This window comes from Typopeltis vanoorti, chromosome 20 (assembly GCF_054136105.1).
Source record: "Typopeltis vanoorti isolate ZY-2024b chromosome 20, IOZ_Tvanoo_1.0, whole genome shotgun sequence".
Lineage (NCBI taxonomy): Eukaryota > Metazoa > Arthropoda > Arachnida > Uropygi > Thelyphonidae > Typopeltis > Typopeltis vanoorti.
In genome coordinates this window covers 96,603,873-96,618,386 of record NC_143568.1, presented here as the reverse complement: position 1 = coordinate 96,618,386, position 14,514 = coordinate 96,603,873, and the positions used below count along the sequence as shown (strand labels likewise).

At 35.5% G+C, this 14,514-nt stretch overlaps 1 protein-coding gene across 6 annotated transcripts in view; it reads left to right on the top strand.

Annotated features, from left to right (window-relative positions):
- The window catches only part of LOC150095691 (uncharacterized), a 369,335-nt gene that overhangs the window by 155,976 nt on the left and 198,845 nt on the right, over positions 1-14,514 (top strand). For all 6 annotated transcript variants that reach the window (XM_090409912.1, XM_090409913.1, XM_090409909.1 and 3 more), the window contains exons 7-8: positions 2,663-2,793; positions 13,885-13,973. In XM_090409912.1, the coding sequence (XP_090266038.1) occupies positions 2,663-2,793; positions 13,885-13,973 (220 nt within the window). The remainder of the gene's footprint in view (positions 1-2,662; positions 2,794-13,884; positions 13,974-14,514) is intronic.

Genomic DNA, 14,514 nt, shown 5'->3' with positions numbered 1-14,514 from the left:
CGTGAAACTTTCTTGTTAATTAATGTGAAAGAATGATGTGTAATTCAAGATTTGAGGACTTAAACAGAAATAGAATAGGACTGTAGCATATGATAAACTGTGAAAGGAAATGAGTGTAAATTTAAGAGTGTTAAACTAAGGATGTGTGTCTATAAGGAGCTAATGCATGTTAACTAGATTTTATTAGAGAAGAATTTGAAGAATTTATGTGTGATATAGTTTTGAGCAGCACAATTGTCAATCTTATATGAATTATGTGACTTAATGCTCACATTTGCGATAATATTTGCACATTATTTTGTAGTATAAATTGAATTTTACCAAATTTCCATGCACTGTATTAATGTTAGTATGTTGAATAAACCTTTTGCTTCTAATTCAGTTGTCTGTATGCACTATCCGATGCACCACTTGTTAAATATATGAACCTAGATGGGAGATTTAAGTAGTGAATTTATGGTCACGATTGCAAAGTTGTTAGTCATTGATGTATATCAGTGCCTAACAACTCGAGCCTCACTTATATAGTGCCTGTTGTGCACTTATTTGTATAGTGGTGTATGGTTGGTTTCCCTGTGATACTTTAACTTGTGTGAAATATTGGAAATGTGTCTAGTTCATTATATCTTCTCCATTGTAATTTCTTTCCTAAAACTAGTTGAATACAGTAGCACTCAAGATTTAATCTTAGGGGGTGGGGGAGAGTTGAGTAGATGATTTGAGAATACACATTACTCATCGCAAACGACCTATGACCGAGCATCTGCAATGATTGCTAATTGATAAGTAGCATAGAAATAAAAGACACGACACAACATAAATAAAAAAAAATATATATTAATTAGGGAAAGATTTTTGGAAAATTTTCTAATGTTTTTCCCTTTTTCTTTCGGGGGTGTGCCAGGGCTCCTTGCAACACCCCCCGGTGCGCCACTGGTTGAATAACAATCTATAAACCTTAACGTGAGACTTGGGAATATTATGATACTGTAACAAAATATTAGTGAAAGCCTGATAAATTAATGCTTGTTTCTAGTATATAATTTTAGTAGGTTTGGCAAATCTCAAGTGGTTGCACTAGATATCTCCAAAGCCTTTGACTGGGTCTGGGACAAAGGCCTGCTAGGCAGACTACCATCATTCGGTCTGACCCAGGGCTTCTGTAGGTGGATCGCCAGTTTTCTGTCTGGAAGCACACTCTGTGATGGTGGACGGCTCCCTATCCTCTCACCACTCAATTAATGCTGATGTCCCACAAGGTTCTGTCCTCTTACCAACCCTCTTCCTGCTATATCAATGACCTGCTGCAATTGACCTCCAACCCAATACACAGCTTTGCAGATGACAGCACACTACACTCTTCTCTTGCATTTGATAAGCCTTACCCTACACAACTCACCTCAACCTACAGAACATCAACATTGCGACCCTCAACACTCAGATCTCCAAGCCATCCCTCAATGGGGTTCAGGTAACCTTATAAATTTCAATGCCAATAAAACCCAGTTCTGTACTATTTCTCATAAAAAAAGAACCATTTTTTCCCAATATCCTTTTTGATACCCAAATCTCCAGACAGTTTGAGATCTCACTCCTTGGAATCGCCCTCGCATCAAACCTCTCATGGCATAAACATATCTCAAACATTTCATCCTCAGCCTCAATAAAACTAGGATTTCTCTTTCGCTCAAGACGTTACTTCACCCCCCCCCCAACAGTTATTAACATTATACAAGTCACAAATCTGCCCAACTATTGAATACTGCTCTCACATATGGGGTGGGGTCCCAAAAAGCTCTCTCAAAATGCTCGACTCAATATAGTGGAGAGCAATTAGACGTATCAATGATCCATCCCTTACCAACTCCCTCCCCCCCTCTTTCACACAGACGTATGGTCTCTGCAGTATGTATATTCTACAAATATTTCCATGGGAAATGCTCATCGGAAATATCATCAATAATTCCCCCGCTCATTACTAAACTTATTGGAACACGTACCGCTGCTGCACAACATCCCTTCACAGCTCACCTGGAAACAAACAGAACAAATTTCTTTTCCTCTTCCTTCATCCCTGCAACTGCTGCACTGTGGAACAGTCTCCCACCTGCTGTGTTTCCCAAGGAATACAATTTAAAGTCATTCAAATCAAATGTAAACAAATTCCTCCTTTCCCAACCCACCACCCATACACGGTACTAATGTACTATAGGTTGACCAACCAACCTCCTGTGTATGGGCTCAATATAAAAAAAAATATATATATATATTTATATATTTTTTTTATATAAAAATTATAAATCACAACTATATTATAAAGTTGCGTTGGACTTAAATTGTATTGAAGGACTATTATGTTTTGTGCATTCCTTGAATATGTATAGAAGAAAATATGACAAAATAAGATTTTTAAAATATTTTTATAAGATTTTAATTATATGTACTAGTACATTAAGCTGATTAAGAAAAATATTAGTAATGTTTTTGCTGATTTTAAAAAAAATGATGACCTGGAGTATTATTATTGAAAAATTTCTTATAAATGCACAAAAAAATAATAAAAATTATTAAAAGATAATATTTTTATTTATGATGAATTATAAAAAAAAATTGCAAATTCCTATTGTACAACAAAAATTAATTACTGAGTTGTTTTTGCCAGATTCTTTTATTGATACAAGTATTAGCAAATTCAATGGTCAGGTAGTGGAAAAAGCACTTGAACCCTGGGATGGACCACCAGCAGCAGCAGAAGATGCAGATAGTGGCTTGGATGGTAATGATGAAAATGCAGTAAGTTGCAGATTAAATTACCCAGAATTGTGTATTTTGCTTTTTTTCTCCTCTTAATTTTAATCACAATTTACTTTCTAATTGATTAGATATACACAGTCAAAATATTATGACTATACTTGTTATTTCACATTTGGTTAATTTATCCTGTTGGGTGACAATTATATTGCATTGAAAGCCATTATACTTCATATTGGAGGTGTGTGTGTGTGAGAGAGAGATATACAGTTCAAAGTTTTAGATCAACCTTGGCAAGGAATGTGATCTGACGAACTTCATAAAAAACAAAAACGTCATGATTGTAGGATATCAGTTGAAGGATGGTGATATCCAGGAAACTGCAATTTTAGGCTGTTTGCAGAGTTAAGATGTACATGTGGTATTCCAAGAATGGCAGGATACTGAGCAGAACAGTGCTTGCTAGCAGTGATATCCATAGTAAACTCAGGTTGTTCCACCTTGCACATGCCTGTAGATGAAAAATTGTGGAAAATGGCTGACCTTGAAATTTAACCAGAGAAGGAATGGCAGTGTTTCCCAGACCATGGTCAGATGTACCCTCCTTCGTTTTAGTCTCTAAATTAGATGTCCAATCAAGATATCCATGCTTATACCTAATAATTGGGACATGGTCCACTGGGCGACGGAATAAAAGATCAAATATGCAATTCTATTACCAGATAAAAATGAATTAAAAGAACATTATATACATAAAATTTGAAAAATCTCGCTTAGAATTAAGTTTATTTTTATTGTGTAGTTAGGTTACTACAAATTATGTTTGTTAATTACAAAATAACATTACTAAATGAATTAAAAAACTGTATTTTTTCTTTATTTTAATGTTGTGCAATTTCATTTTTAAATCATTTTCGGACCACTCTTTTTAACCATCTCTTTCTTAAATGATCTTACAAATTTTGATATAAACGAAAATATATAATATAAATATTTATTAACTAGCTGACTCATTTTTTGTGTGGAAAATTTCAATATAACTTCTATACAATTCGTAATTCTACACAATAAAAATAAACTTAATTATAAGCGAGATTTTTCAAATTTTATGTTTATACCTTTCTTTTAACTCATTTCTCAAAAAAATATTGTTTAAATTTACCTGGTAATAGATCAACAGAATAGAATTGCATATTTGATCTTTTATTCCATCGCCCAGTTGTCATGTACCCTAATAATTGATAGCTATGTCTACAGTTTGCATCTGAGAGATGTCATTGGACTATTGAAACTGAAGATAAAGTTGCATTTTTGAAAGAATCTTATTTCCAGCTATGTTGTGTAGATAGTAGATGGAAGTTTAGGTGAAAAAATGGAAAGAGAGATAACGATGTCATAGACCAGCAGAAATGGCCAGGAGGTGGTTGTGCCATAGAATGCAGAGGACACATTTTTAAGGGAATCTATTGGAGGCATGATATTTGAAGATCGTATTATGAATGCCACAAAGTACATATCCATTATGACTGATCAGGTACAACCCTTTAACTCTTTCCCCAGATGACACAAGTGTGTTCTAACATTTTGAACAGCATGTATGTACAGCATACTTCCTGCAATGTTCAGATAGCTTATAGAATCCATAACAGCAGTTCTGGTAGCAAAAAGGAAGCTGTGAACTGTTATGACTTTGAATCATAATACAGTCATACCCCGAAGTTACGCGGTAGGTGGGTGGGACCAACAAAAAGCACGCAAGTCGGATTCGCATAACTCAGGTATAATTTTACATACAAACATACAAAATATTAGTTAATTGGGATCAAAGGTTTACAAAAACACCTATATTTTTTAAGAAATATAATCATAATTGTAGTTTTTGGTACATAAAAAAAGAGTTATTTCGATATCAATGATTTCATAAAATCTAATAGATTCGTCTGATGGCATAATGTCTTTTTCTTGTCATGCAAAATTTCTTCATAGCAAGCTAATGATTTTTTTATTCCTTACCTTGTGGCTACAATTCGTTCCTTGTTAGAATCTATGTCCTCCAAATTCTGTAAACCTTTCTTTTATGATTGTTCTTAATTGTGGATTCCTGTAGATCAAACTTCTTTGCTAGCTCACAAATTTTCATTCCGCCTTCAAAATCCGTAATAATGTTGAGTTTTGTTTCCAAAGTCAATGTTTTTCTTTTCTTGCTAGCTGTAGAAGAATCGGACTTGCTTCCTTTGGACGACATTATTTTTTATGTGATAAAATTTTTATGAAGAACATAACATTAAACAATCGCAAGGTTTGTAGACTATAAAAATTGTGTATGAGTGGAGACCGCGTGAAACACATCAGTGCTTGTTCACAGCACGTGTGACACTGGCGAATGCGGCTGTCGCCGGAAAGATACGACTAGTGGTGAAGCGGGACGGGAATAAGTACATATATGAAACTGCGTGAGTCGGGGTATGACTGTATTTCAACTAGCCATTCATTATTATAACAGACTTATTTTACAGAAAGGAGAAAGTTGTCTTGCAAGGACAGTGAAGATGATCCTTTTTCTCATAAACTCATAGCGCTTTCTTCAAACTCATATAAGGAGTTTGCATTTAATCTCATTTTGGACACTATATTCTCAGAAAAGAATATTATTCATATTCTTTGTATATTTTGGTGACTATTTTTCAACACAGACAAGTTCCTTTACTTGCATTTCAGAATAGTCGAGGTGTAAAATGTCTTGTTTTATGTGCTGTTTCTTCTAGCCAGTTCATGGACTGGAATAATGCAGTTTATCAAGATAACCTTTAATGTCCAGTTATTTTTACCCACTGTCTCCATGTGTAAAAATAGTATGGCTGCTTTGATTACAGAAAATTGGTATAAAAAAATAACAAAGCATATGCAGAAAAAGTGAATTGATGTATTTCTAAAGTGACAAAATTGATTTCACGACTCATTAATGGGTTGCAACCTGCATCTTGAAAAATGCTGATTTAGTTAGTTTCAGGTTGGAAGGCAGATTATAGCTGTCTAATATTTGATTTCACACAGGTTTTGAAGAATGGCTGAATTACATATGATAGACCCCCCTCCCACACACACACATTTAAATTTCATTTTCTCTAATCTAGCTTTCCTAATAATGAAGCAGTCTTTCTCGTTGTCAGAAATTTTGATGCTTATGCCTACTTTTCATTTGTTTTGTTCAGCTGCATTGATAAAGATTGATTACACAATATTGTTCATTTTCCTATCCGACTACTAGATAACCTTCACCTCTTTGCAGATGTTTACAAAGTGATCAGGATTATTTGGTATTCTTATAGGGATATGAGCAATCTCTATCTGATCATAGAGGCATAAAAGGACAAAAGGCTTGACTTCTATTTGAACAGAGGCAAATTTTTGTACATTTGGTCCTTTAAATTTTTTGCATCTTTGGAAGCTGTAGTGGGGACTGAGTGCAAAAACTGGAGTTTATCTCCAGCTTCACGCTCAGCTGATATTCTAAATTATTTTCTTGGACTTTTGATGCCTTTGCTGGAGAACCCAATGATCGGATAGTGTTTGGAGTTTTTAAGTGAAATGAAAGCCTTCATTCTAGTTAGAATTATGTAATCAGAGCAGGGTGTTTAGATCAGTAGAATCAAAATGGCAATCAGACAATGGAAAGGAAGATTACAGAGCATTGCATTTGGTACCTTTGTAATGCCAGAAGACATGAAACATGATCTCACTCATGTTCTCTAGTTAGCTGAAAGATGTTCTGTAGTAAATGAAACTTGAGCAAAGTTATAGTCTAAGTTACCAAGTAGGAAGCGGACATCTGCAGTATATTTTGAAAAAGAATCAGTTAGGAAATGGTCAAGGGTGTTGAGAGGATAGCAAGAATTATCTGATATTCCAGTAAGTAAATGGACAGTTTGTGTTAGGGTTTTGCTAATAACATATACCTCAGCATCTCCTCCACCTTGATCACTGGAAATAGGGAAGGGAATTCAGTTTGAGTTATTGGGGAAAATAGCTGTATTATGAATAATACAGCTATTTTCCCCAAGGAAGATAGCTGTATTATTCATACTTCAAAAAGTTAAGCTTCAGAGATAATCACAGGGGTTGTAGTAGTTATCAGAATTTGGAGAATGTTTAAGATAACATGAATGCTACAGAACGCAATGAAAGAATTTTGAGATAAAATGGATCAAAATGACGATATTTTCTGATTTTTCATATCTCTCGAATGTATACATGAAAAATCTGGAAATCCTTGTACTTCTAAAGGAATGTACAGAATTAAAAGCACCACAACCAAGTAGCTGATGGAAACATTCAAAATTATGGCAGGAAATAGAGAATAGAATCTTAGTGTGTATGTGTATCCTTCATAAGACTAGATTTATAGGTATCTTCTAGTTGTTAGACTAAAAGTTGTCTTAAAATGGCATTCTTCCAGATTTGGTATAAATTAATGCAGCTATACTTGTTGAAATTACAGTGTTTCCTTTTAGATGCCAACTCTAAAAATAGTCTTTCAGATTTGTAATGGCTTCTATGTAGTAAACACTGTTCTTCCATTTAATTCTTTGTAAAGGGATGTCTAGTGGTGATCTGCTTGTTCTGACTTATCATAGTGATGATAGCATATACGTTCTTATTCATGAGCAGTGCTTCATGGTATAAATAGCACCAGATAATTTATCGAGTTAGTTACTATTATTTTTAGATTTCCAACCAGCATCTTTAGAACCCAAATTACAACTGTTGTAAAACACACAGCATTCAACTATGTTGTAGAAACATTCCAAATTGTGACTGGATTTCCTATCATGGTTCTCTCTAGGGACCAAATAAGAGTTAATTGAGAAAAAAAAAACAGGTTAATTTGCTCTAAGAATGGGTGTCTCCCAGATCTTTGGAAAATTAATGTAGCCAAACATTATTCTCTCTCCTCTTGTTCTCTGAGACTGGTAGCAACTTGTATGCAGCATAGCTGTCTTCCATTTAATCCTGTGTCCTGACTTGACATACCAGTGATACCAAATGCAGTTTTTATCTTCTTCAAGGCAGATGCTAGCAGGGCAAATATTAACAGCTTTTCCTGTCTGTCTCTCCACAGTAGGCCAAATTGTAGCCAAGGCACCTTATATTCCAGGATATATCACATGACAAAGTTTTCTGTGGTGTAAAATGTTGTGAAGATTATGTAACACTTTAGTTTCTTTTCAGATGTATTATATAGAGGCCATTATAAATCATAAAGACTATTAATTTACTCAAACTTTGGGAGACTTACTGACTAGCCTAAACTCAGTATCTTAATAAATTACATAATTGATTTTTTTTAAATGGTGTTAATACCATTAAATAAGTTTCCATTATGAAAAATAACCAATATCTGTGCCTAACTATATGATTCATCCATTCTGTTCCTCAAAACAACCTCTATTTGCATATTTCATAAGATTATAATCTACAGAATTTTCAAAACTAACATTATGAAGCCTCTGCATTTCTCTTTCTGCTCATCAATAATGCTTATTAGTGTGCTATAAACAACCTCTTGCATTTGGGATCACTTAAAAGCTAGAGGAAAAAAAAAACTTACACATGCTGAATCCTTTATTGCAACTATTAACATACCAGTTATTGGTACATTTGTTTTTAAGGTAGTAATCCCACTAGTGAAAGTTTGAGGACCTATGGTATATTAGGAATGGACTGTTTCTTCAAATGATTTTAGGTTACAGCTAGTAGGAAACACTGATGCTGAATGGCCTGCTCTGTATAATAGCAGATGGTAGAAAAGGATGGATAATTAGTGCAGTCCCAAACTGTATGGAAATTATTGATGACTAGTTGTAGTATGAGTGTTCATATATTTTGTAAAAGAGAGGTGAAACTGTAGACATCAGTTCAGAAAAACATTATCTTTGCAAGTATCAGAAAAAAGCATACTGCAGTGGTTGAGTTTCTATATGCTAGGGACTAAATCAGTATTTCACACTTAGTTGCAACTTTTTATCATAGTCCTCCTCCCCCCCTTGAATTGTTTGCAATTAGATTAGACATCACCCAAAAAACAAAGCCAAACTCCTAACACCTGTTTTCTCACCAGGCATGCTTTCTGATCTTCATCTTATCCCATTTATTTTCAGAAAACTTGTGTCACAGAACTAATGTCTAACCTATATTCAGTTCATTCCACAAACAGGAGATGAAAGTCTGTCATCAAACTATTGTCCCATCACTCTCACATCAGGAGAGAATTTTCACTCAAGACTTCACCTAGCCTGCATCACCAGTCTATGGACACAAGCCATGGAAGAGTTAGGAGAAACTTGTGTTGTTGCTCTCATCATATTTGGATACATGATTAGGTTTGATCTAGAGACTTACTAATTGAACTACCATCTTATCTTCTTTTGTAATTAGAGGACATCTCTCATGCTTCAGATTTCTCAACCGATGATGGTGTCTGAGGGCTCTGCATTTGCCTGTATATAAATTATCTACTCTCACAGACCCTCAAATCCTATCTATAGTTTTTTGCTGATGATAGTGCACATCGTTCAGGAGCTTCATTCAGTAAACCTTGCATTTCTCAGACTTGTCAAGCATTAAGATTTTTTGATTGCCATCACTGTAAATAATGGCCTCCATTCTCCTGTGAGTGAGAGCAGCACTCATCAACTTTACTGCTATGAAACACACATGCCTTATTTCTCATAAGGCCTCATTCACTGTAGTTTCGATAATGCTCATATCTCTAGGGAAAAAATCGGGTTCCTTTTCTTGGGTTGATATGTACCTCTAGTTTTTCCTCTAACAAACACATAACCTCTTTAGTCTCCAAAAAACTTGACATTTTTTGCTCAAGACGCTACTTTGTCCAACCGTTAACACTTCAAAAATCTCAAATCTGCTAAACCTTTGACTACTGTTCTCATATTTGTGATAATGGACTAAAACTTAATAAAAAGTGCAGACATCTGCTGATCAGCATTCATTCACATTCTGCCTTCAAACCCACCAAGCTAGCTTCCTTATTCTTTCTTATCTGGTGTTACCCAAGAGCTACAACTTCCACTTGTTAAAAACAACATAACATTAGGTTTCTTTCTCTCAAATATAGCATTAGTGTGCTATAAGTTCTGCAACTTTTTGTTATGATTAATATTTGAAAAAAAAAAAAAAATTATAAGTTGCTATGATAAAGCAACTGAAGTGACAATACAGGTCATTTCACTTACTTATCAAGGTATTGATAATGTCTATAAAACTTATTATTTTAGTGTAGTTTTTGAATAAAATAAAAATGATCATGTTGGATTTAATGGAATGAAGACAGCACACAAGAATTAAACACAGGATTAATGGTTCCACTTTCATTTCTGTCACAGAGACATCTGAGGATATTGTTGGGGAAACAGCAATTCCCAACATGCGTTTTGAATTGTTTCCTAAATCTTGTAAGTTTCAAACAACTACATTTAATTCTGTGCAAGGTGTGAGTCATGATCAGCTAGACCTGAGTGACCATAATTATTGAAGCAGATATTTCTTGTTCAAGATGAATGTTGGCATATCTTCCAATTTATCCATAATGAGACAAATTACATAAACAAGGAACCTTGTATATACCTGAAACTGAGAGGGGAGAGAGTGATCTTTAAGAGAGCAAATAAGGGCAGACAGCTTCATGTGATGATTTGAAAAGCAGTGCAGAAAATATACTTATGTATATTCCTTTACAGTTCTAGCTATTTTCATCTGAGTTACCCCAGATGTAAAAAATAATAGTATCGTTATTATAATTTATATGTTGAGAGTGATGGTAGGTGCAAGAACATTTATTTTGTTAATTTTTTTTTTGGTGGTTATAAATTTTTCCTGTATTTTTTGAATAGAAATCTATAATGAATAAAGGAGAGTTCAGTTTTGAGTTTATCCTGACTGAAGTAGAGGTTGTTGGCTCTGTTAACAAGAGTTATTATACTATGTTGTAGAGATGGAGAATGATGGGAATGTATCAGGATTTAATATTGGGGGGGGGGGGGGTTAGTTGAGTAGGCGATTTGAGAATACACACTACACATCGCATATGACCTATGACTGAGCATCTGCAATGATCACCAATACATGATACCAGTGATCTCCTCTGGCCTCTGGCCTGGCTTGGGCAAACGAAGTAGCACCCAGTCTGCCCGAGCACTACTTTGTTCATCTTGTGTTCACAGTGCCTGTGATTCCCGAGAGCTATAGGGTATTCTCACTTTATGTGACCATTAATTCATAAGTAGTATAGAAATAGAAGACATGACACAACATAAGGAAAAAAAAAAAGAATTTTAATTAGGAAAAGATTTTTGGAAAATTTTCTAGTGTTTTTTGCTTTTTCTTGGGGAGGTGCCAGGGCCCCTTGGTTCCCCTCTGGATGTGCCACTGATCTGTGTTAATAGGTTTCAGTAAACTAAAAAAGAAAGAGTACCATTTGGAAGAGATAAGTTTAAAAAAAAGACACTGTGCTGACTTTTAAGATGGAGGAAAGAGTAATCTCTCTCTGAGCTATGTAGCCAAAGAGAAGATAAGGAAAAAAAAAAAAGAATTTTAATTAGGAAAAGATTACTGATATTACCATTCTCTTTCAAGAGAATGGTAATATCAGTAAAATTGGCTAGGGAAAGCTCATTGCTGCATACTGTTTATATATTCTTTCACTGTAATGTTTCCATTCTATTAAACCTGAACATGAGTTTCAACTAGCAACCAAACTGAAATGCACAAAAGTAAAAACTTTATGCTAATTGAAGAACACACTCTGACTTTGTCTTCACAGACAGACATATTAGGAAGGTTGATATTTGTTTTATGTATAGCATGTGCCATACTGCAGAAACCAAGAATTTGCAGTTCTTCACCCTGCTATCTTCAACACAGTGATATCTGTTAGTATTGATGATGCCCTTTAGTTGGGTTCAAATCTCATCTAGGTCGTTAGGAATCTTTGAGGGTTTTTTATATGGAGATAAGTTAGCTGATCTCATATGGAAGTGACAAGTTTTTCCCTACTGGAAACACAGGGTTTTCATCCCACAAAACAGCAAACCAGTGAATAATACATAATTTACAGATATAATCACTGGCCTCTTATCCTTTTTGCCATAACTCCTGAATAGGCCACTTCTGATGAAGTGTATGTAACTGTTTCATTCTGAAATGAAGAGAGGATACTTATTTCAGCATGATGTATATGTTGTATCTTACTTTAAAGGAGTTTGTAATCGTTGTTGTTGTTCTTGACCCATCAGGCTTTGACATCAAAAGGATTTACACTTGATGAATTTCCATTGAAGTCAAAATGATACTATGCAACATTCTTGCAGTCAAATATTTAGTGAGAAATAAAATGGAACTCTAGTATTTAGTATTCACAAAATTGGTCTGATTACTACACGCACATGGTACATCCAGTAGAATTAGATTGGTTTCATGTAATTTATTAGTGTTTATAACATGTTCTGATAGCTAGCATCTGATAATGAAATTAAACATTACTGAACAGTTATAGAAAATGGTAAGATTTTAAATTCATTTGCATGTACACCTGTAGTCTATCTGCAGTACTGATGAAATATATAGGTTTACAAGCTGTTGAGAATGAAATTCCCACTTTAAAAATACACACACACATACATACACTACTTGGAAAGAAGTCAGTGGATCCCCCCCCCCCCCCATGGGCATGGTGCAGCATACTTTGTAATGAGTCATGTGATTGTAGCCAGTATAATTGGCCAGCCTGGTTGGCCGAGTGGATAGCGTATCCACTCTTCAACCAGCCAAAAGGCTGCGGGTTCGAATCCTGCCATGGGCATGGATGTTTGTGATTGTCTGTGGAAATACCAGTGGTGGTTGGTGGTAGATAGCATTGGTGTAGTTGTGGTCAGTTGGTGATTGAATGGCAGAGATGGAGTTGTAGAGCAGGTGCCCTCCCTCGATGAGTCCTTGGACTCCCTGGAGGTGTCAAATAATAATAATAATATGATGCTCCCAAGTCAGTGCAACTGTGTCCATTTGAAATGACTGTGAGAAAGGAACTGATGGAGTTTAAAAGAGGCATTGTGATAAGCCTGCCTTGTTGCAGGCTTATCACAATGTCACAATTGTCTGTTTGGCACATTGTTGACAAATTGGGCCGTTCCACATCAACAATCAGTGATACCATAATGAGATGAAAGTGCAAGGAGTCAACCATGAGTGCTACCTGCAACAGACAGCCCACCACACTTGCTGAACATGACCATAGAGTGTTGTGAATGATAATATGTAAAAACTGCCATTCATCAGCCAGCACATTGAATATGGAATTTTGAGCATCAACTGGAACATGAAGTAGGACTACAATACCCCACATTATCTCAAACCAACATGCAGTGTCGTCTTAAGTGGTGCAAGGAATGTGTACAGTGGAAGCTTGGAAAGCTGTATTATGGCATGATGAATCGCGCTACACCCTCTACCGAGCAGATGGACTGGTGTAGGTGTTGTGGATGTCCAGTGAATGTCTTTTACCAGAGTGTAACACCAACTATGAAATTCAGAGGTGGTGGTGTGATGGTATGGTTCTGTTTTTCCTGGTTTGATTTCGGACCTCTGTTTGCAGTGCCATGAACACTGAACTCTGAGAGGCATCTGTACATTCTGGCACTGCAGTGGTTCCTTGTTTGTACTGTTTCTGCAGAACTGGCCGTTTCTCTTTCAGCAAGACAATGCACTATGTCATAAGGTTGCTGCTGTGACTGTGTGGTTTGTGGACGTAAACATCTGTGAGATGAACTGGAGCATTGGGTAAGGTCAAAGGACATCCATGCCACAATAGTCCAGGATCTCATTACATACCTATAATAATAGTCCAGAATTTCCATTGATTTCTATTGTACACTTGTGGAAATTATCCCCCTGTAGGACTGCTGCAGTCATTGCAACAAAAGGAGAGCTTACATCTTAATAAGGTAGGTGCCATGGTTGGTTGTTCCCCTTACTATGGTCTGTTGACTTCTTTCCAAGCAGTGTGTGTATGTGCTCGTGCGTGCCTGCATGCACTTATTGTTTATGCACTTTTTTTCGCAGAATGGGTGGGATGCAACTGAAATGTTCCGGACAAATGAAGAGAAATATGGTGTTACCTCTTCTTATGACAGCTCTTTATTGAATTATACGTAAGTTAGCACTCTTTCCAGTTCATTTTATTATCTTTATAATGTTAGCAGTTGTATACTACCATACTAATACCATTTGGTTTATGTCGGCTGCTGCTCTCCGACAAGCTAGAAATCCATGTGATCTACAAGTCATGTGAATGATTTCACTGGAAGTTATGTCATGTTGGTTTACATAATGTTTACAGAAGTTTCTTTTTGATATTTGAAATGATAATTTTCTTTGCATGAAGGTTATTTTTTTAGTTTTTGTTATAGTAGTGTTTTGGAGGGGGGGGGTCTGTTTATTTTAATCAGTTTGGAGTGGGTGATTTTGTTTTTAAATTTTATGTTGATTTCTTAATATGAGAACTTCAAAACATCAGGTCAGCATTGAAGAGCTACAGGCAAGAGGGTTTGATAGCATCATCATCAAATTCCTGCCATGTACCCTCAAGGGGTGTACAGGATATGACAGTACTACATGAAAAAATTACATCATTACTAACTTCCTATCTACAATTTTCCTCCAAATCAGTCTGTTACTTGTCAAGACTCCAAC